Source organism: Manis pentadactyla, chromosome 16 (assembly GCF_030020395.1).
Source record: "Manis pentadactyla isolate mManPen7 chromosome 16, mManPen7.hap1, whole genome shotgun sequence".
Classification (NCBI taxonomy): Eukaryota; Metazoa; Chordata; class Mammalia; order Pholidota; family Manidae; genus Manis; species Manis pentadactyla.
Window position 1 is genome coordinate 24902550 of NC_080034.1, and position 25137 is coordinate 24927686.

The window sequence follows — 25137 nt, forward strand, 5'->3', positions numbered from 1 at the left end:
TCACTATATTTCTAATATACTATGCTATGAAACATTAACAAGTGTTTTCCTTTATTAAAGAATTAAGCTACTCAGTGCACTTGAAATAGTTTTATCTTTAATAACTTTATTCACACAATTTTCTAGAAACTGACATGTAGCTAATAAAAAAAGCTTGTAACCTGGTAGGAAAGAATACCACCCAATAGCTGCAAAATGAAAACCACAACACCTTCTGTGGTAAAAAAAAAATTACTGGCTCTGTACAAAAAAATACTGATATCTATTTTTAAATTTATGTCCCTTGTATTTAACAAGCATGTTCACAATAAATAAAAGTGGTAAGTAAAAAAAACAGCAATGTAGGATTGAGAAAAACTTTTAATACCTAGACCCAGCCTCGTTTCTTGAATCTTAATTGGCAATAAAACTAAACAGACCCATTTGAGTTAAACTGCCATCTGCCTTTATTTCGCAGAATGGGACTATGCACAAATTTTATCTTCTTACAAAACCACCTGTACAGGGACTGGATTAGACAATCTCTAATGTCCCTTAAAACACTAAAATTCTATATTCCCAAACTTCATTATGTGCCAGTATGGCTTAATTTACATCCAGTGTTTATAATTTTTTAACCTAAATGACTTCTCACTTATTTTCCATACTGCTTCATTATGGTGCCTTCCTTATCATTCCAGTGGATTTCTAGAAAGCCCAGAGTCACATGTGTGGCATCTTTCAGCAAGAGTACCCGGGTTTTTGAGATTTTCCTGGCTCTACTTTCTATGCTTATTAGGACTTCCAGCTGTGAGTTCAGAAACCCACCAGGTTTATGAGGAAGTTTATGGGTAAGGAACTAAGCAACACAGGAGTAGCTGGGGCTAAGGAATGACTGTAATAAGTTTTAAAATCCTTCTGGTCTGTTTCCATCTCTTTGCATTCTATTTAAAGTTTTGTTCTTTCAAATCAGCTTCCTCCAGATGATAGGAAAATGTAACTGTGGTGAGATCCCATGCTTAGACTAGTTCTTTTTGTTTCAAAATCTTAAAACCTCAGTTTCAGAATCAATAACTCAATCTGGGCAAAGTACTCTCCCTTGGGCCAATCACCAAGTGGTAGGGGTAAAGACTCTGTAAAATGTTGCGGCTCCATTTGAATTTAATAGTTCAAACGAACAGATTATCACCCCAAAGAGATGCTGTATGCAAAAAGGGAAGGAGTACCACGCCTTTCTCTTCATCTTGTCCATCTAATTTACATCATGTCCACTACTGCAAAATGCTTTCCAGAAGAGTAAAACAGCAGCTTCCATTTAAAAAAAAACTCTGCTCTATGCCACTCTGCAAGGTACTTTATATAAATCACTTCAAATTCTCCAATAATCCTGTGAGGTAGGAATTATTATCTCATAGTTACAAGTGAAAGAATAGACTCACAAATGTTCAGCAAATGTCACAAGGTCTAGAACTTTTAATGCTTTCATTTTACATTTACATCATTTCTTTTATTTGGGAAACTCAAAAGTTGTATATATAAAATAATTTTCATTATACTCTGCAATATGCATATACTGAAGCTAATGAAAAATAACCAATAAAGACTGACACAACTGGCAATACTATTCTTTATTATTAATTTTTCTTTTTGAGGAAGCATGCTTTTACAGCACTGTAAACAAGTCAGTGAATTATACTGTTTCCAACTGCTACATACACACACACACACACACACACACACACACACACACATATATATACACACACACACACACATATGTGTGTATATATATATATGTATGCAGGGGTATTTTTGGTATATTTTTTTGGAATGTTAGAATACCACAACACTAACTGCATTACATAATAGTTACTGAAGACAAGTCAGGCTAAAAACAAGGGTAGAATTTTATGGCTACAAATATTCATAGCAGCAACTTTTAAAAGATGATTTTATTAAATCAAGTCATTGCACTTGGTCATCTTATTGCTAAAGCAAAACAAAGCCATTACATTTTTAACACTTCTCATTTCTGATTTTAACTGATTGTCTCACTTTGTTCATACATTTCAAGTTTAAATGCAAGCATAAAATGTTCATCAACAAATGTAGAAAGAAAGCACTTGGGTTTTTTTCCTGTGATCATATTAAGAAGCTTAAAAAAGAGAATCCTCTGTTACACCAGGCCCATTCTTTCTTCCTGTCTTCAGACTTAAATTTTGTAAAGAGGTAAACAGCTTTATAGTAAGACCAAACTACTGAAAGCTTAGTGGTCACATGCACACACACAATCCTCCTAATGCTGAAATACAATTAGGAAAATTAGTGACATTATGTGTTTTCAAATAGCAAACCTGAAAAATACATTCACTAATAATTTGGCAATGACAGCTCGATTCCATGCTGTTCACCTCCAGTCTTTCTTTTGCACTTACAGAAGAAAATGATTTACCACCCCAGTAACAAACAGCTATTATTACTACATACCACTTTGTAATATGAACATTATGAAGAGGAATTAAATTGTCGTATCAAGAGCAAATACAAGCAAATTGCTAGACTAATTATTTTTCCCTGTGAGGTTGAGTTTGGTTTTCTTTTCTTTACTATTTGGTCAAAGGAAAAAAAACAAGAGACCAGTATTTCAATTATTTTTCTATTCTGAATGAGGAGTATACAAGCAAATAACTTTAAATCTATTTCAGTACTCATGATCATCTTGATTTTACACTCTAGTGAGAAAATGAGCAATGAAAATTTTAAGAATAGCCTGAATCTGCTGGAAATATTCCCCAGCCCATTACAAAGTGTATGTTTTGGCAGAGAGAATTACTTAATAGATTTTCCATTTAGAAAGCTGGAGGATGATTTCTGAAATACACTGTTTTATTTTTAAGGACGTCCATTAAAATATAGTCATTTCTAATTTATTTAACGAGAAGGTAATCATTTGACAAATCATTTTAAAACATTAGAACAGAATAAACAACTTTGTTCAGTAGTGACCTCAGCAGAAGCACCCCAGGACTTTAGAGATAAAATGGACATAATCAATGCATAATCACGTTTCCCCAAAAGCACTAATGTAGGTTGTGAATTTCACATTAAGTAATTACGTACTGGAATTTCTAAAATTTTCTACTCCAGATCTCTTGTACTTGAAACATGATGAAATTCACTAACATAAGATTTCAGTATTATAACTAATTAAAACTTAGAAGAAAAAAATTAAGGTTTGGTGGCTTAAAGTAAAATAAAATGGAAGCAGGAAAGATAGTACTCAAAATCTGAATGTCATTTGCTATAATAAAGCTTAAAAATCTGTTTTTTGCAATGAGAAAGTTCAAATTTTCTACTTTTAATATAAACCCACATTTTGAGACATATTAACATTTTAAAACATTCAACTGTTCCTAAGTGACTCTGAAGAAACTGTGAATTCATCTATTTTGTGAAAATATGTTTTGAATACGGTCAACTATACTTGGTTTTAAATATTTGTAATATTAGTTTGTGATATACTAACACTTTATAAAGTTGGTACCTAAGTGACAGCCCAAAACTGCTCCCCCAGTTAGTTGGGTCTATTAGGTAAATTACAAATTGTAAAACCTGAGTATACACACGACAACCTGTCAAAGTATGAAACCTCTCACATGGAAGTTCTGAAAGCTTTGAGTTTTGTCTTCCTAAAATTATCATTATTAAAAATCAGAGGGAGGGACACAAATAATTAAGTCACAAGATCATAAAATGAGTATTATTTGGGCCTATAAAAAAAAGCAGAAAAGTACAGCAATAGGGCTGGTGTTTGCTTATTGTATGTGCTATAGTTTCTAGGCACAAGGGTTATGTTGACATTTTCAGTTTTCTAAACCTAATCAATTTAAAATGCAGCTCGTATTTTCCCAAATAAACTTAGCAACCCAATACACGTTAACTAAATTCCTTTTATGAATCCTATAGTGCAAGCAATATAAAATATTCTAAAGGCTGAAGAAATTATTTGGATCACTTCATTAGTTATTACTATATGCCTGGGTGAATAATCTGGTTTAAAGCTAGGAAACTCCTATTTCATCCCCAAAGTATAAACAGCACTGCAAAGAGACACCACAGTGTCATCCTGGATAAAAAGCTAATAGTAAAAAATATATATACAAAGTTTATATCCCTTATGTATTATGGGAAAAGTAGTGACTATAGTTACTATAAAGCTAATCTGTCCCTCTCAAATAGTACATTTTACAGATATTTGTGAAGATATCACCATATTTATAGTATAGATCTCTTTAAAAATAATACATGTCTCAATAAAAAAAAACTATTGTGAACTTTCCTTTTTATACAGATTCAGTAGTATTTTCAAGCAAACTAAAAAAAAAGAGAAAGTTTGCAATTCCAGCACATAAGGAATAAGGCCTCATTTTCTTCATATTGGCAAAATAAAATATATAAAGAACATTCACCCTCCACTTTTCTATAGGTATTATAATTCATACACTCTTATTTCTTTATCATGACATCAGCATTTGTTATTTTAAGTAACAAGTCAGTTGAAGTTCATAGTGTTGCATCTGAGTCCCTCGAACGTTAAAAACATTGGTTCTATGTATCTTCAAGAATACAGAACTACTTTTTTCAGCCTTTCTATTTCCACCTAAAATACAAAACATAAATTAAGAACAGATAAAATACCTTTAATTTAGCAGTTTCTCTATTTAATCCTATGTCATTAAAATGTGATATTTTCAAACCTCCAGATTTTGATTTTCATCTAAAATCTAATTTCCAAGGGTGTAATAAATATAGAAAAAGTTCACCAGAAGGAAACATCACAATGCAGGTTCCTAAATGGCAGGTAACAACAAAAAGAGTAACTACAGTTTCAGCCAGAAAAATGTTAAGCAATATTAGTATCTGAGAGAACTGTAAGAAAATCAGTTCTGCAAGTGAACAAAAGAACACTTGACACAAAATTTTAAAAATGATAGCATACCTGTAATTAAAGGGAGCAGGGCAGTTAAAAAAAGTAGTACCAGTTTAATTCTGTTTTTCACTTACTACCTATGTGATATTGGTAAATCACTTAATCTTCCTTGGTCTCAATTTCCTTATCTGTAAACAGTATGTTCTAGATTAAATTATCTGTAAAGCCCAGGAATGTATCTAAGACTGATTCAGTGTGTTGAAAACATTTCCACCTTTAGAAGGTATCCTTCGATTAACAGAAATTCACAATTTAAGAAACTTAAAATTAGAAAAACTCATTAAATTTTCAGAATACAGTTATTTGACAGATTGCAAATAACTAAGATAAGACTTAAAGAGATTAAATACCATACCAATGGTTCCATGCTAGGAATTGCACATAATTTGTATTGGTAAGGTCTAAGGTGCTAAAGCCCAGTTTTCATATGCTCTTCCCAATTATACAGTATTCTGACCATCCCTGACCTTTCAGTGTGTGTGTAAATATTTAGCCTTACCTTCTCCTGAAAGCACCACCCCTCTCCCCAGTGAATGCAAACAGTGTATGTTACAGCTAACCTCTGACAAATAGTTCATTATTAAATCATGAGCACTTCGCTGTAGTCCAAATTTTAATTTCAATATGCTCACAATTTCCTAAGGAATTCCAATCATTCAAGAAGGGTTTGTTAATTCCAGGTTCTTTTCTGATGTTATTCTTTGACTAATATGATTATTAACTAAACATTTTACTAGCAGCATTAGATTGGGACAAGTCTGTCTTCAGCCAAGATTGAGACAAAAACAACTTCAAACTTCAGGCTGACATGCTTATCAGCAGCATCTTTATTCCAAACACACATTAACCAGCTATATCAACTTAAACCAACTGACCAGCTGTTACCACTAACTAGTCTTAGTGGTGGAAGAGGGAGTAGGGGATTAGAAAAATAACCTGCATCTAGTCAGAAATACTCCCTAAAGACTGCTATCTGTCCCATAAATTTAGGTATCAGGCAAATATTTATGTTGCCAGAGTTTCTCTTCTAGAACTTTCATTTTCATTTGTAGCTTTTTTTATTATTCCTCAGTATAATTTAAGACTAGATAATGTTAACTTCATAGTAGTTCAAAGAACTATTAACTTTTGGGGAAATATAATTTCTCCTTTAAACATATGATCCTAAAACTCCAATGCCTTATTAAGTGTGCTTTTACAAATACAAAGGTCTAACTTTCCCCATTAGGAAAAAAAATTTGTAATACAAGTCAGTGAGAGGCTATATAACAGCTCATTTTGCTGGAAAAACTCAATCAAATGAAATTCTTCAAAAAAGAAACAATTCACTAGACCTTTGTCATGATTTTTATGACAAATTATATCATATACACAAATTTAACACTCTTAGTGCCTCTTACCTTATTATTTTATTTTCATATATGAATATACACATGTATGTATAAAATATAAGAATGAAAGTTAAGCATTCAAAAAATTTTTCTGAATTTCTACCTTGCTACACACTGGGAATTTAAGACATTTTAAAACATGTATCCTCTAACATTTATTAATTTAACAAAAAATTATTAGCTATCTAGTATGTATACAGCACTGTGCTATGGGCTATGGACAAAGATGAAACAAATGTAGGTCACACCTTCAACAGTCTTACAGTCTAGAAGACAGGCAAATTAAGTACATAATGTAACAGTGATGTGATAGGAAATTATTACTTATTCATCTCTAACAAAACTAAAGGACATGAATCTGGAAGACAAAATCACTTTCAATCAGAAGACTGGTATCAACTTAAGAAGCTGATTCTTTGAGCTGTGCCTTGAGAATCTGTAGAACTTGGGCACAACAAGATGAGACAAAAGGAAAATCCAGGAAAAGGCAGTAAGAGTAAAAATTCAGATGCATTAGTTGTAAGGGACAACTGAGGATCAGCAAGTGAAGAAAGAAAAATAAACTAGGCCCAGGACATATAAGACCTCACATTCTAAGGTGAGAGCTTTGAACTTTATTCAGCAAGTAACAGTTTGTGAAAATACTGAGCAAGAAAAGATTAATTTGAGATAAGAATAAGAGAAACTTAAACAGGCTAAATAGAAGGAGCATTAGAAAAGGAAAGAAATAATGGGAAAAAGCGATAAAGTTAGGAAGCAAAGCTAATAGACATGAAAATGAACAGCACTAGAAAAGAACAGAAGTAGCACACAGAGCTGCATGACTAGAAGGGCACTGAAACCATCAACAGAAAAAAAAAAAAATCAAAGAATGGGAAAGGAAGCGAATAAACTTAATAGGAGACATGCTAAGTAAGTCCAAGTTCACAGTGGAACATCCAAGGAGACTAATAGCTGAAACACAGGAGAGAAGCTGGGAAAAGGAGAATTACACTTGGATGGGAGATGCTCTAGAGCTAATCACAAATGCATGCGCACAGATTAAAAAAAGAGTGTACACTCAGGAGGGCCAAGGTGAGTACTGAAGGTGGAAGAAAGGAGGAGGAGATAGAGAAGTTACAGACAGAAGAATACAGGATCACATAAGGCACAACAAACCTTTGAAAAGATGGCTATGAATTTAAAAATGTGAAATGCAGTGGAAACTGAAAAGACACTGGAGTTGCCATTAGTAAACCTAAAACGGAAGGGGCTAAGGACCGACTTAAAGCTAAAGAATTGGAGACCACAAATGCATACTCTTTTTTGGTTGTTTTTGCTTTGCAACAGATGAACCTTAAATGAAAGTGGAAACTACAGTAAATCAAGAGGGCAGCTGGACCTGAAAGGGGGCTTTTCTGTTTTCTCTTTTTTTTTGAATAGAGGGCAAAGTTGAGTATTTTCATACAAAGAAGGAGAAGTGCAAATAAAGGGGATATAAGAGTAAGAATGGAGTTTTGATAACTTACCCAATACCTTCACATATATTATCTCAACAGCTAAAGCTAAAGGAAGTTGAGTGACTTCCACAAGTTCAAACAGTATAACAGTGCCTAAAAGCAAAGGTTCTGAGGTCTGGCTGCTTCTGTTTAAAATTTCAGCTCCACTGCTCATTTAATCATTCTAAACCCTAGTTTCCCAATCTTAAAACAAGAACAATAATCCTTACAAGCTATTGTGTGTCCAGTGAGATAATGTACAGAAAGTGCTAAGCCTAACTGACACAGTTAGAGCTGAAAGTCACAAGTGTGAGTCAGAAGAGGAGCTCAGTGTTTTTAACAGCAGGTCACATGCTCCCCTGTTCCACAACACTAACAGAAGAAATAAGTAATGATGCAGGGTAAAACTAGGAATGAGTATGAAATACTTAAAAACAGAATTGGAGAGACTCTGAGACACACTTTTCGCTGACACATGGAAGAGAAGAATACCAATGAAGACCAAAGTCAGGGAGGATGCAAAAAAAGTTAAGGAAGATGAGAACAAAGTGAAATTGTTAGTCATCAACAGAGAGTGAAGATGATGACATTATAAAGTAAGCTCTCAGTGAGAAATCAAAGTCAGCAAATATATAGCCATACCACAACCACCACCACCTCCTGCCCTGCCCCAGACAAAGCAAAAGTTTAACTGTGAAGAAAAGAGGACTGTAGCTCAAGAAAGCAGCAGTGCTGAGGGCAAAAGATAGAGAACAAGACACTCTTAAGAGGCAAGAACCATGTTTGTTTTATTCATCAGCGCATACCCTGTGCCTCATGCCAACTGTCCATGAAGGTTAATGCTGCCAAGTGCATGAATAGAATATGACAGGAGTCTCAACTAGAGACTAATTAAATGGCTATCAAGCAGCAGGGAGTATCCAACTGAAGTAGGAGGGTATAATTTGTAGTAGATCCAATCACCCGTCTAGGTTGGAAAAAAACACGAATAATTCGTGTTTACTACAATCTCAATGCTGGGAGAAATGAATTACCTCTAGATTGCTTCTCATTGCCTTTTCTTCTTCCAAATCTTTTCGTAGTTTTTCCAGTTCTCTCCTAAAAACAATTTATTACTATAATGTTAAGTCTTTCAATTAATAATATACATGACTAATGTTAACAGGATCTTTGTTGCCCGACATATCAAGGAAACTTTTTAAAGGAAATAGCTATGCTGACTTAGAAAAATTTCAAATTATCTTGGAGTGGGCCAGTATAACATATTGAAATACATATATATGTATGTATTTCAATATATATTTTTATAATTAAAATATCAGAAATACCATAAAAAACCTGAGATAAAGAAATTTTTAAGTGAATACAGAGCAGCTCATGATAAAGAAATAACAACTGGCAAGGAATTCTCCATATTCAGTTATTTCCCAGGTTGGATATTTTAGAGCTCCAACAATTTGGTAAAATGAATGTCAAAACCCGTCACAGCACAAGGGAAATTATAGTTTATGTAATAGGATAACCTGGAATTTACATTTCTATTTCTTTTTAAATTATTATATTAAAATTACCAAACCAATAAACAAAAACTTAACCAACTATCTCTCCTCTTCCTTAATTCATGTTTTTATTTTTCTGTGTTCAGTTATATCTTTAGTCACTTTTTCCTCCACAGTCAAAAGTATATATTCTATGTGGTGTCTTTTCACAAAATATTTAAAAACATTTCCATACTGTTAAAATTTTCTTATTTTAAATTACTGTTGCTTGGTATTTGAATATCCAGGGTTTTTGTTTAGTTGGTTTTTCGGGGGATGAAGGGAATGGAAACAACAGGAATTTTACTTAACATCACAACTACATCAGTATATTAAACTTGTAAATCAAAAAGGAAATTTTCAGCTTCTCGACATAGGAAAGTTCTCTTGATTCAAGAGTATTGTAGAAATGATAGCATGAGAAACTTGCAAAAACTCTCAGGAAAAAAGAATTGTATGAGTAATGAAGTTTTAAGTTGTAGAGTTTAAAAATTAATTTTTCCTCTGGTTTTAATGATTATAAATCTATTTTCTATATTGGGAGTAAATTTTCTACTGTTTTTTACTGACTATAATTTTTAAAATAATATTACTGTAACTCAGATCTAGAGTTTATTTTGGTGAGTGGTATGTGTTTCTAAGTGAGTTAACTTCATAGTTTTATAAGGTTGTCACTAAATTAAATAATGCTTTCTTTTTCAAATTATTCTAAGATTATTAAGCACTTAATATATATCTAAATTAGGTTCTGCTTTCTAGAATATTTATCCTGATCTATTTATCTATAATAGGTTACATTATTCTAATTATTTGCTTTTTAATCTGATAACTTAGTACAAAATTTTCTTTCAAAAAACATTTACAAATATAAAATTTTTATGTAACATTGTTCTTTTTACAAGAACAGGATCAAATGGTACATCTTGTTCTATAACTTTCCTACTGAAGAAATAGATTACTGGTATAGTTCTCTATAGATTTTTCCATGTCAATCTCCTTCAATTTTTTAATGACCTTTTCCATGCATTTTGGATTTTAATATTGAATGCAAGACTATTTACATACATGTAAGCTACAAAGATACAATAAATCCCAAACCCAAAAACCTGAAGTCAGTGTAAGAAATAAAATACGATTACTAGTACCTATGAAACCCAAAGCAACCCCTCCCCTCCTCCTTAATAATATTCTCCCCCTCTCCTTCACATAGGAGAAATTTTATAATGTTTATTATTCCTTTACTTTTCTTTCTAGTTTTATCACATATACAAATATATCTTGAAACAGTATCTTTCACATGCATTTCAAACTTTACATAAATGACATAACGCTGTATGCATGTCTCTTACTTTCCCTTTCTGAACATATTTTAGATTAATTCATGTTGACACATGCAGCTGCAATTAATTTATTTTTATTGTTGTACACTGTCTAGTGTTTTGTTGTATCAATATACCAGTATATATTTATCCATTCTCCTGTGAGGCTCTTCTTTTTCAGATTAAAAAAACTGCCATTGACTTCACTTTCCTGGAGGAACCCAAGACTTTGAAAATATCTTTTGGAAAAGGCTTCTAAAATATATGACCTATGTGTTTTAAAATATATATTAAATTATAAATACTTAATTCATCCTACAGCTAATTTAAGAGCACCTGCAGACAATTTATATGTGTACTTATAAGGTCATTAAAAATAGCATACTTGGTATCAACAAAAGTGTATTATATCAAAATCAACAAACCAGGGGAGTTCCCTACATGACACATGGGTGGTAGTCAATAAATACTTATTAGATGAACAAACTTTATTAATATTTAAATGTGTATATTACAGAATCTGTGAAAAAATTTGCCACTCATGACAGATAAGGATTCAAGAAAGACCTATCATGTATCAATTTACAAACATTATCTATGAGATATATACATATATTTTTAATGTATAATATATGTATAATATATACATATAAGTAGCCATTCAAGATAAAACGTTTTTGTTTCTATCTAAGAGGTGTTTGTAGAATTACTCCATAAACGGCAAATACATTGTACTGTTAATCTCAATGTTGTTTTTAATAGATAATCCAATGCCAAAAGTCTCTGGCAGTGATGTTTTTTTTACCAGATTCTGTATTTCATAACCTAACTTTTAGAAGCTACAGGGGAAACTAAGATAGGGGAAGGGAACCTAAACTCTAAGCGTCAGTTCAGTTAAATTAGCCAATCTTTTACCTGTTTTACTTACTGGACTTTTGCAGAATTATGTTTAAGATGTTAGTTAATGTTTTAAAATTCAAATAGTAATGACTATAAAAAAGATCTCTAAACCATTAGAAGACATGGGTTTGAGTTCTATTTCTGACATTATAAGAGCTGTGTGATCATAGGCACACAAGCTTTAACTCTCCAAACCTTTATTTCTCCATTTAAAAGAAGGGAGGGAAGGGCTAAAAGTAGGTGATCTTTTTTTTACATCTATTTTAGCTCTAAAAAGTCCTTAACTTTTACTTAGCCTCACCATATACCATTATCAAAAACTTTCAAAGTTTAGAGAAGGGCCTTAGAGATTACCTATCCCAGCCCATTTGTTTTATAAGTATCCAACTCAATTCTAGAACAAATAGTGATCAAAGCTCTCTGAGAAGTAAATATACAGACACACCCTGGATCCAAAATACAGTATGATTTTTCCTAGTATTAAGACTAATTAACCCCTGTGTTTGACCAGAAGATTTCTAGCCTTTAATTGTTGGTACATATGTACTTTTCTATTATCAGGCTACTAGAGCAAGTATTTTTAATTCAAGTTTTTTGACAAGAGGAGAGAAGCACTATTAATGAAAATATCTTTATAAACATACTTTTCATAATACCAGAAACTTGGCAGATTATATCTTTACTTGATATGATTTGGAAGAATTCTTTACACATGTGTTAAATAATACTCAAAGAAGAAAACAAGGGCTACTTACCCATGATCCTTTTTCAGTGCTTCTACGATGCACAGCAATTCAGCAACCTGAGCTCTAAGTTCATCCAGGGAATTTTTTTTCCCATCATCTGTTTCTACCTTAGCTTTGATGTCTAATGGAGTTACCAAAGCAGCCATATTTGGTTTAGAAGCACTTGAAGGTGTTGAAAGGTATGAAGATGACTGAAAACATAATGAACAGAAAATTTTCTGATTTTATTTGTATTTATATTTAATAATACATTTACGTTCAAAAGATTTTTTAAGGCAAGGAGATGAGTAATTAAAGGAGCATTTCAAGATAAATGGTAAATTTGGTAACTCAAAAACCATTGTGATGTTTTCACAACTTGAAAAACCACGAGACCACTATAGGATAGAGATGCAATCACTAAGACTTTGTGAGAAATGCTAAAGGTTTTATTTTTTAAAAATGGAGGAGGAGTTGGAGAAGGAAAGGCAAGATAAGGAAAGACAAGATTTATCTTATGAATGGTTTGCCTAGTGGAGCATCTAAAATCAAGAATGTATCAGGCATTATTAAACAGTTATTTTTTGGAATATCCAAAAAGCTTCATTTAAAAAGTAATTATAAAGAACTTAAGTCCATAGAAAAGGCATTAAAATGAATGTCTGACACCCTTTAACAATTTCACTAAAATAACAGCAAGTGAAATTTCAACAGACAACTGACAGCTGAGAAAATCAGATTAAATATCTAATACACTGGAATAGTAGCCAAATGCCCTGGAATGAATTTGAGGACAAAACAGAACTTTAAATACAAGATGTGTGTCAGTTGTGGTAATACCATCTTAAATAAAAACAGCAAGAGTGTAGAGGAGTCTTAGCACCATGTAACAGATGGAAGAATCCATATATTCTGCCACTCATCCCAATATATATTCACTGCTTATTAAGGTGCTATGCACCAAGCTTGCTATGCACTGGAGTAAACCAGTGATTGTTTCTGACCTAAAGAGGGTATGCTTAATGGGAAAATGAAAACAGGTGGATGTATCTACACCTTAAAAAATACAAAACATATAACATTTATATTGCTCATTTACAGTAACATTAATACTACTCTTCTAAAACAGACTTACAGAAAACAGTGTGACTTAAGTTTAACAACTCAGTTTTACAGCAGGGATTATTTGATTTCTTGGCATAAGAAACACTTTTTGGACACTTTAAATTCCACAAGTTTGATGTTCACAAGGAACCCGACAAAATCACACAAATCTTACACCGCATTGCACCTCACCTTTGCAGGGTAGGAATCCTTTTTATACTCTGATGGCTTTAAGTTGGCACTGTCTTCTTCTTTTGGTAACTTCAACATTTTTTCTGGGCTTTGAGTTGGCTAAATGATTTTTTAAAAAATCAAGAAACAGACACACCAAAAAAGTAAAAGGTAGTGAGTATTTGGATAATAAAATAAGTAACTTTTACTGTTGGTTTCAATAGCTAACATTCAGATATTTCACTACTGTTAACAGGACATTTCAAACTGGGTAACACCACTTGCATTCTTGAAAGCAAAAATTCTCTACCTCTTAGCAACAAAAACTTTTCTATACTTATGTAATTTAAAATCACTATAGTGCTTAAGAGATAATATGTTAACATTAAAATACTACCAGTATCCTGGGCAATGTACAGAAGGCATAAAAGGAAGTCACACATTTAAGTACCTGGATTAGTGCTACAAAAAACACCGAAAAAAAGGAAAGTTCTCATTGTTTCCGCAAGTGAGTATGTACCACTCAATTCTAATTATTGTTGTTCGATGGGTACATTACAGATACCCTTTCCCCTTCTGACCCTATGCTCTGCAGTTATGGTCTCAGGACAGCTTTTTATTTCTGATTCTATAACCTTTCATTCCTTACCCTACTGAAATGAATTGACTTAACCTACTTTATACATTAAATACAATGATTTGCCACTTGAGTATAACACCTATCTTCCTGGTTTTTAAACTTCAGTGAAGCTATAAGTCCTCCCTCATTATCTTTAGAAGGACTCTGTATTTCCTAAATTATCTGTTTTACAACATTAAGTGTTAACTCACAGACTGTCCACCATTGAAGCGGCCAGGCAACCTTCTTCCTGGCATCTTTGGTCTATTTGCAGTGAGATGTAACAAGTTTTCTGAGGAAGCTATGTCATCAAAATTTACAAGATCTGTAGAAAAAAATTAAACATATCTACTAAGAGACAACTGTACACTTTAAAAGGTAAAAGCTAATGCTTCTGGAGTTTTAACAAATAATAAATTAAAAAAGAGTACCACTAAGACTCACAAGTTCACCTGTGCTTTTCATATGCATTTGGAAAACAATACTCACCCTAAAAATAAACATCCTCTTTACCTTAACATTTTATAGCATAAGACTTTATGAACAGTATAAAGTTCATGTTTCTAACAGAGACTTAGACTTCAACAAAAAGTTACTATTGAAAGATACAAATCTGTACCATAAGTTGTAGTAGCTGTCATCTTAAGTTGTTGCTTATAAAAAAAGTGTGATCTACTTCTCTCTTAATTATATCAGAAAAGTAACACACAATTTGTTTTGAAATTCAAGTAGTATACTAATATTCAAATTTTAAGGACTCAGCTATACTTGGGACCTTGCTGCTTTCCAAATGCATTTCTCAATGTAAAGTGGAAGTATAATTTAATGTGCCTTTATATGTAAGCATGTATGTGAAGAGTATTTCGTAGCTAGGATTCAAACTTTTTATAGTTCACCACATTTTTGCTGAGACATTACCAGGTTTAGGAATTGTAAGATATATAACTAAGGAAATTTGGGTATCAGAGGAAAATACATCATTTGCTTATTTCCCTACCACCAAAGGCTTGCTGACCTTTAATCATATAACTTGGGTTTAAGGACAAATGATGGTAACGTGTTATCTCTGAAACAATGGTATATAATACCTTCCCATTTGCTAGACTATCCAGAAAATCTTGCTAAAGGAGTTATCTTTAATTTAGAAACCTAGATACCTGAAAGGGATGCATGCACCTAACGATAACCTCAGACACTTCCAGTATCAATACAATCTTCCCTTAGCTCAGATTCCAAACTAGGACTATTAAATACAGTTAAGATACTCAAGAAGGCAGCAGGTATCTTCAGCCTAGTCTTCCAGGTGTTGACTCATTCTTCACATTACCACTGCCTGGATGCTTACGATACTTCCTGTCAAATACTTAGATGTCCCAACTCAGTGACCTGCCCCTTCTTAAAAGAAATCTAAAAATACTTATCATTACCGCTCTCAGAGCTTATTCATCCAGTTTCATATTCAAAGTAATTTGTTTAGAGAAATGTTTTTAGAAAGATGGAGGACACAAAGGTAAGCCAGAGGAAGAGGTATCACTGTTTGGCAATGTGTGTTTTATAACAACTTTGTGTATTAGTTGGCCTCTGTTAATTTGTTTATCTCTTTACATGTGGGCTCTATCTTGGATCTAGTCAAAAGGCTAATGCACCACAAGAAGCAATCTAATGTGCTTAGTTTAATTTCTGTCTTGAGTTGTTTCATTATATTAATAAAATATAACAAATCATGCATTATATAATGTGGAAGACCTTGAAAGACCATTATAAAATACCTCAGTCTACTTGTAAATTTCATAAACAAAACCATCAATATTTTAAAAGATGTTAAAAAATATGCTGTAGCGTGAAGGGTTAAAAATTGCTTTTTATGCTGATTAATGTATATTAATAAACTACAAAAAAAGACTTGAAAAGTACAATCCAGTAATTTTGACCAGTGGAGATTATTTTCAAATGCATATTTAAGCAACTTCTAGAAAGAGAAAAAACAAACATAGGAAGGGATGAAGATGAATGAAACTGAAAGGGTAAATAAAAGGTAGATTTATGAAATTATGCACCATGCTCATGTAAAAATGCCTTTCATATGTCCAGTTTTGGGCCACAACACCAAGACAAATAATTTTACTATTCTGAAACTCTCTCAGGTCCTCCATTTAAGCCATTACATTAGTAAAATGAAATAGTGCACATTCTGGACTCATAATATATTTGAATACTTTTGAAGTTATTTAATATTAATAACAATGGATTTATACTTTATCCATGGCATAAAAGGCATGACCATCACTTAGCTCTTATAATCATACTGTCACTCTGCCAGCCATTTGTATTCCTACATACTAAGACATGAAATTTTTAGAAATCAAAATGAAATATCAAATTTGGAATAAACTGACTTTTATGGTTGTCAATGAAAAAAGAACTTTTATCTTAAACTAATCAGGAAAGTTTTTCCAACACAAATTTCATTTTATTTTAAAATGGAAAACCAAAAGGGTTAGAATAGACAGACAAACAAGTAAACTTTTAGTAAAATTACAAAGAAAAATCAATGTGCACCACCTATTTATACTGAAAATACTATTGTGATTTCTTTTACAAATTGTCATCTTACCAAAATGGAGAAAGGTAGGATAATATCCTGACACGTAAGAAGGGAAACATGGCAAACAGGCTAGGAAACAAAATCTGGAAAGAAAAGTCAAGGATAGGAATGTCTAGAAAAAAGACTAAACCAAAAAAATTATTTTACAAAGCAGGAAAAAAAGACACTTGCAAAATGAACAGAACAATTTCAATGTTTAGCATATACCAACTGCAGTTTACCTAAACTTATATAAGATGTGTATTAGATTTTAGATTTGTTCTTTTCTTTCTAAAGGAAAAATTAATACCAATATAAACCTAACTAGAAAGAAGCCATTATTTATTTAAACACACTGAACACCAAGATAACTTCCAAGAGGATGTTTTACTACTAATTAGAGGTCAGGGTAATAAATCGATATATTAACAACTCATTAATATAGTTACACCTAAAATTAGAAACTTTTAATCAAGTTTTAGTCTTCAGCACATCAAATATGTACAATAAAAGAGGTGATCTGAGTTCTATGGTATAGTAAGAAAAATATGACAAATATTATTTTTAAATATCTCACTATAAAAATATAACACAACACTTAAAATCTTATACATGTATGTATAAATGAAAATTCAGTAACACCTTATATGATACTCTCTGTAATGACAATTATCAAGGAAAAATTTTACTCTCTGCTCTTATTCTCCAGGTAAATTCAACATTGTTGAGTGTAGTGCTTGCTCTGCTTTGTTTTGTATCCTAGTTTAGATACAAATTTTTGTATTGTGTCTACTATTCAACAGATAGGTATTTTATTGGAAAAATCCCACCATAAATTCTTTCTGGAAGAAATACATGAATAAATATTGGGCAGGTAATCCAAATGAAAACAGATGAATTATCAAATAGAACTGAAGAGAAAGAATGTTTCCCCATTTAACAATGAAGTCTTTTGAATCAAATGTTATATATATCTCTAAAATTTTTTGTCAGCTTGGAGAATTTATCACAGAAAAACAATCAAAAAGGTAAGAATGTTTCATCAGGTATGTTTTCTCAAAGTAATAGCTATATTACTATTTAATTATATACAATCTAATTTTCTATCTTGTCCTTTAAAAAAACTAATTGTAAACCAATTCTACTTCCTGGAAAATTTACCATTTTGGAAATATTGAGACCATGTGAACTTTACAATTAACCAGTAGTAGCACTGAGTTTATCCTAAAACCAATTTTTAATGAAATATTTGAAAAAAAAAGAAAAAAAATTAAAACATGGTTCTAACAGCTCTGCAATTTGTAGTACTATCTTATATGTGAGAATATATAGAGAGACTCATTAAAAAAAGGAAAAAGAAAACCAAATTGGAATATCTAGGAATGTTTTTCTCATATGTACAAAAACCAGAGTCTGTATTTATACACAAAAAGATATATATTTATGTATGGCTTTATCATATCCAGGAAAATTATACATGAATATAAGAGTAAAAAATTTATATCCTTTATAGATAATAGCAGAAACAGGAGATGGGATTAACAATGGAGGATGGGGAGAAGAAGGGAGATAACATTTTATAACACTTCCCATATCAGGTATTCTAATAGGTATCATCGATATACTGGGTCATTCAATTCTTAGTTAAGCAAGAAAATAGATTAAGAGAAGAAACTTGCCAATGATCAATCAGTAATTTAAAACTCACATTTTTAAACAGCAAAGTCAGTATACTTTTACCTATTATTTTACATATAAAACTCCTTAAAATGCCAAAGAGATTTTCACACTTTAAACATTCTAAAACTTACGTTAAAGAGCTAGTTGCATATGCTTTTTAAATTTTTTTATTTATGAGCTGAGGTTTGAGACTAGCAATTTGCTGTCAGCAGCTATGCCTTTTATCTTAAACTACCTGTGCCTAAAACTACATTTGTTCAGTAAATAATTGCTACCTAATATGAACTCAATTTTCAGAATTTACAGGCATACCTTGTTTTATGTTTCTTTTTATTGACTTCACAGATACTGTGTTTCTTAAAAACTGAAGGTTTGTAGTAACTCTGCATCAAGCAAGTCTATTGGTACCACTCTCCCAATAGTATTTGCTCACTTTGTGTCTTTGTGTCACATTTTGGTGATTCTTGCAATATTTCAAACTTTTTTATTATTATTATATTTGTTATGATGATTTGTGATCAGTGATCTTTGATGTTACTATTGTAATTACTTTGGGGTGCCACAAAATGCATCCATGTATAAAGGCATACTTAATTAATGCTGTGGCTATTTTGATGGCTCCACCAACCCACCATCCCCCATCTCTCTCCCTCTCCTTGGGTGTCCCTATTCCCTGAGACACAACAATATGGAAATCAGGCCAATTAATAACCCTCTAAGCCTTCCAATGAAAGGAAGAGTAACAAGTCTCCCACTTCCAATAAAAAGCTAGAAATGATTAAGCTTTATGTGGAAGGCACGTCAAAAGCTGAGACAGCAGAAAGCTAGGCCTCTCACTTCAGTTAGCCAAGTTGCAAACAGAAGGAAAAGTTCTTGAAGTAAATTAGAAGTGCTGTTCCAGTAAACACACAAATGATAAGAAAGAAAAACAGCCTTATTGCTGATATGAAGAAAGTTTTAGTGCTCTGGAAAGAGTATCAAGCCAGCCACAACATGCTCTTAAGCCAAAACCCAACCCAGCATAAGGTCCTCTCTTCACTTCTGTGAAGGCTGAAAGAGGTGAGGAAGCTGCAGAAGAAACTAGTAGAGGTTGGCTCAAGAGGTTTAAGGCAAGAAGCCATCTCTATGACAGGAAACTGCCAGGTGAAGCAGCAAGTGCTGATGTAGAAGCTGCAGCAGGTTATCCAGAATTATCTAGCTAAGATCGTTAACGAACAGGGCCACACTAAACAACAGATTTTCAATGGAGATGAAACAACCTTCTATTGGAAAAAGATGCCACCTAGGACTTTCATGACTAGAGAGAAGTCAATTCTTGGCTTCAAAGCTCCAAAGGACAGACTGACTCTCTTGTTACGACTAATGCAGCTGGTAACTTTTAGTTGAAGCCAATGATAGTTTACTATTCTGAAAATCCTTGGGCCCTTTAGATCATGTGCTCTACAAATGGAATAAAGCCTGGATGACAGCACATCTGTTTATAACATGGTTCATAATTTGAATATTTTAAGCCTACTGTTGAGACCTATTGCTCAGTAAAAAAAAAGTCCTTTCAAAATATTACTGCTCACTGACAATGTACCCAGCCACCTAAGAGATGTACAATGAGATGTTTTTTTCATGCCTGCTAACATCCATTCTGTAGCCAATGCATCAAAGAGTAATTTTTACTTTCAAGTCTTATTATCTAAGGAAACAAATTTCATAAGGCTTTAGCTGCCATAGGTAGTGATTCTTCTGATGGATACAGGCAAAAGTAAACTAAAAACCTTCCGGAAAGGATTCACCATTCTCTATCCCAGTAAGAACATTTGTGATTCATGGCAAGTCAAAATATCATCACTCACAAAACTTTGTTGTGAGTTGATTCAATGGATGACTTTGAGCAGTAAACTTCACTGCTGTCTCATTTTAAGAAATTGCCACAACCACCCCAACCTTCAGCAACCACTGCCCTCATCAGTCAGCAGCCATCAACACCAAGGCAACACTCTCCACCAGTAAACGATTACATTTTGCTGAAAGTGCCTATGATGGTTAGCACACAGTATGTACCTATATATTTTCTGAACTTTACAGGGTGTAAGTATAATAAACCAAAGGCAGCCTGATAGTAGAAGGAATAAAGGACAGCAGGTTGGAAGTCAGCTGTTATTTTTTTGACCTTACCTAAGTCTCGGCATCTCTAAATTACTTCCCCATTCATTTAAAGAAAAAAAATATCAGAAATTAGAAATTTTCAAACTTTATTCCACAAAGCCTCTATTTTTTAAAGAAAGTAAATAAAGGTTAGGATATAAGACAAGATTTGAGAATGAAGCAAAGTAAAAAATAGAACTTTTCAACTGCCAACAGTTTGACATTATTGCAATGTGTTATTTCTACTAGTAATGTAACAAAGGAAACAAAGCTTGCTGGTCATCATATATGGAAAAAGTTCTGAAGAAAGAGAAAACTTAATTTACTTAAAAATTTTTTTAGGATTTCCACAACCTTGAGACAACTAAGTAAAGCAAATGTTGAAGAATGATACAGAAATGTTGAAGAAAGTAACAGAAAAAACAGAGGCTTTCAATATTATTCTTTTAGCTAAGAGACTCATTAAAATTTAAGACTTTTCTGACAAAGATCACAAAAAATCATAGAAATTCAAGAGCTAACACCAGTGAATTTTTGATTTCTAAATTTAAAAGTGCACTTAGTCTTTTTTCTCCAACTATTACTTTGAAAACACATTTCTAGCTATATTTTAAATAAAAAACTGTAAGGACTGATGGAATTATCACTAACCTCAGTAAAAAATAGAGGTTTTAAAAAAAATATTAGAAAGATGTTTTTTGTTTTTATTTTTTCAGTAAGAAAAGTTTTCACCAGATAATGGTGAAACATACTGAATACATTTTAGTGAATGATTCTATATACAATCAAAATCTCAATTCTAGAAATAATTAATGACTATGTGGCTTCATCTAGAGTATGTAGGATCCAAATATATTTAAGGATCTATAAAACATTCAAATTTAAAAACTAAAGGAGGTCATGCTGAGATCAGAGCTTTTGTATTGGCAAACGGAAAAGAGAGCTCTAAGAAAAAAAAAAAAAATGACCTAAAATTTTTTGAAACGTAGGTAAGCAGCACATTTTACAATACAGTGACAAAAAGATCTTAGTATAACTGGTCTTCAAGTTTAAATGTAAACATGAAATCTTAACACTGAAACTAAAAAAATATGTTAAGACATTATAATAAGTTTTTAAATATATTATAGATCACTTTATACAAAGGGGCTTAAAAAGTTATCTTCTGATTTATGTGATCTTGAACATTTGATTTGTCTGTATCTTACTTTTAGATATGAAGAGGGAAAAATAGTATCAGCCTCTTAGTTACTATAATAAGATATAATAAGAACAATATGAGGTGTTTTGAAAATGCATAAAATCCAAATACAAGTGTGAAGTACCATGCAATAATCACTACAAGTAATGACTGTGCAATGCTTTTAATAGTGAAACCTTTAGCAAGACTTGTTTCAAGTTTTACATTTTATAACTAAGAGATATAAAAGACCAGAATAGAAATAAAGATAATTAATGGACTGAAAAATCAGTCCTAAAACTTAAGGAATAGTTATTAGCTAAAGAAGCAAAACCTGCTGACTAGAAAGTCATAAAAAGCCTATTTTTCTGAACTGGACATAAAAGTACCTTGAGATTATGTGGAGAGATAAAAATAGTCTTCTTCAGTATAATCTAGTACTGGCATTGAAAGTCTATATGTCACTTCTTTAATTTTTTTAAACTAAAAAGTTAGATGGTATGGTTATTCTGTTACAGGGAGACAGAATGATAAACGGTTGATCTTTTAATTTCCATCACAGCCCACTAACCAGTAAGAAAGCTTATGTAGATCATAAATGTTTTTCCCACTTATCTTCTTCTGGTTTTATTTTGGCTTTACAGATTTTAAACAAATTTCACTTTCCACCTTATCTATCCACATTGTATATATAAATTTCTTATTTTAAATAGTTTTGAAAATATATATTGGCAAGTTTTTTTAAAAGTACCACCTTTCCACATGTTAACTTACCTGTTTCTTTGGTGCTCCTAACTGTCAGTGAATCTAGGTCTACTGATTTTGGTCTAAGTGGTAACTGTTCAGAATCTAGCTTTGGTTTTGATAGTGATTCACTTTCAAATTTTGATGAAATGGTAGAAACTTCCCCATTAATCCTAAAATGACAAAAATCAAACATATACAAAAACCACTTATATGTGAAACATGACCATTTTTTAATACTGTGATTTATTAACACTAAAGATGTTATAGCATAATACTGATTTTTCTTTTTGTTCTATAAAATTATTTCCATAAGAATTAAGGAAACCTCTACTAATCACAATAAAATCTGAAATATAAAAACAGCTTAATAACATTTAACAGAAAACTTATAGTCTATAGAAAAAATACGGGAAACAAATATTTTAAAAATTATTTTAAGATTTAGGGAGAAGTGAGGCATTTATGGCAAAAGCAAGTAAATCAATAAACTAACTTAAAATTAGGTAAAACTTACTTGGCTACAGGAGGTGGTGGAGGAACTGGCTTTTCAGGTCGCTTTGGGTACACTGTTCCGGGAGATCTCAATAAATTATTGGCTTTGGTGGGTGGAGTAGGCTTCTTGGGTGGGACTTGTGGAGCAGCTGGCTTAAAAGGTTTTTGTTCCAGCACTGATTTTTCATCTGATTATTTAAAAATATTTAATGCATTATTAACAATCAGAACTATTTAGGTTTTCTGTTTCTTAAAGCTAATGTCAGGATGGAAAAGTGTGAAACAGGAAAAGAGGGACATTATTTATGTATGTGTGCATTTTTTTATAGCAGTGTGACTACAATGAATGTATGGGGTAGTCTTTTTGCTCATATCCAGTCCGAGCTCCATATTACTTCTTGATTCTGTGGATTTTTTACTTTCTACTCCCCATCTTGGTCTTCAATTAAATGCATCAGACCTTATTCTGTATATCTCTTAATGTCTTTTCTATATTTGCTATCTTCTCATCCCCCCTAAGCTTCAATTCAGAAATTTCTCATTTAAAAGTATGCATACATACATGTGTGTGTATATATTCATAAACCATATACATATCATGTATATTTATATTTACACAAATTCATTTATGCTTACAGCGACTTATGCTTCATTTATATGGTTTCTTGTTTGCCCAAATTAATCACATCTTTCATTATTTTGAACTTATATTAAGCATAGATACTTTACAACATGTGTCTGCTATCTCCAGTATCTGTAGACCAGGTTCTATTTGCTATTGTTGGTTTCTAGTCATGTATCAGATCTCCAAGTATGTCCAGTTATTTCTGAATGAGCACAGGACATAAGACATTCAGGTGGAAAGAAAGATAATTTAAAGCTCTAGATGGTACTATTTTCTTCGAGGAACAAAATTTACTTTTGCTTCAGGCAGCTAGGCTAAGGGGCGGTCTCAGATGACTTTCTTCTAATCAAGGATTGAGACAACCAGCAGTTGGGTTTCAGTGCTTTTGAGAGCTAGTTCTACTAAGTATATATTTCACACAACCCTTCTAGTTGTTCTCAGCAGGAGATTTGGTCCTCATTTGTCATTGCCAGAAGAAACTTCTGCTTCAGCTGTCTTGGCTTTTATGATATACTCTCAGATCATTCTCTGCTAATCTCTATTTCTACTCCCTATTATTTTTTTTTCAAAAATCCAGTTCACCTAATAATTTCTTAAATGTACATATTCTAGGACTAAGCTCTCTTTCCATTCTCACTCTAAGCATCTTTTGGACAACCTGACCCATACTCATAAATTTAATAGCTAACTTTCAGGAAGGCACCTTCCAATTAAATGCTTAATATAAACTCTCAGCAAAGGCTCATCCCATATTTCATATATTCAAATCAAATTCCATGTCAAAAGCTGAACTCAAGCATATTTTCCCCCAGAAACAGTTGTTATTTCACATTTCCTATCTTATTTCCCCATTCGCACAACCCTTGGGATCCAATTAGTCAATAAAATGTGTTGATGTAAAACCTAAACCACCTTCTTTATGGTAGAGCATAAATATATCTCAACATCTTTAGCAAATAATGTAGTTAATTCACTCAAATCCATCCTACCTTCTATGATTATACCAAGCCAGTAAGTAAACAGCATACTTTTTACAAGACTTACTGATCTAGAAGGGAACATGTGCCAAGAGTTGGTCCAAGAAAAAAGGACTGACATTCCATGGTTGTGGAAATGTTTTCTTCTCTTGCCTATCAAAGGCACAAGAAATCATGTTGCCCTGATTGTCACTGTTAGCATTCTTGTGACCACACAGGGAACCAATCTAAAGATAAAATAGACACTAAGGATGACAGAATGGAGAAAGATAATCCAGACCCATAATGAAATTACTGAGTTGGGTGTCATATGACTACTACTGCTGGCGTTCCAATTATGTGAGGCTGTCTTCCTATTGTTTAAATCAGTTTGAGTAAAGATTTTTGTTCTTTGCTCTTAAATTATTTCAGTTTCCTTTTAACCATACCACTACCACATCTATCCAAGTAACACTAAAACAAAGTTTCAGAAAAACATATTTCAACCTGTTATATCAGT

At 32.3% G+C, this 25137-nt stretch overlaps 1 protein-coding gene across 4 annotated transcripts in view; it reads right to left on the reverse strand.

Moving 5' to 3' along the window:
• Nucleotides 1–1913: 1913 nt before the first annotated feature.
• CD2AP (CD2 associated protein) overlaps nt 1914–25137 on the reverse strand; it is a 171497-nt gene continuing 148273 nt past the window's right edge. For all 4 annotated transcript variants that reach the window (XM_057494077.1, XM_057494074.1, XM_057494075.1 and 1 more), the window contains exons 12-18: nt 23059–23224; nt 22572–22714; nt 14427–14539; nt 13617–13715; nt 12351–12532; nt 8873–8936; nt 1914–4639 (exon numbers count right to left, since the gene is read on the reverse strand). In XM_057494077.1, the coding sequence (XP_057350060.1) occupies nt 4598–4639; nt 8873–8936; nt 12351–12532; nt 13617–13715; nt 14427–14539; nt 22572–22714; nt 23059–23224 (809 nt within the window). In that variant the 3' untranslated portion in view covers nt 1914–4597. The remainder of the gene's footprint in view (nt 4640–8872; nt 8937–12350; nt 12533–13616; nt 13716–14426; nt 14540–22571; nt 22715–23058; nt 23225–25137) is intronic.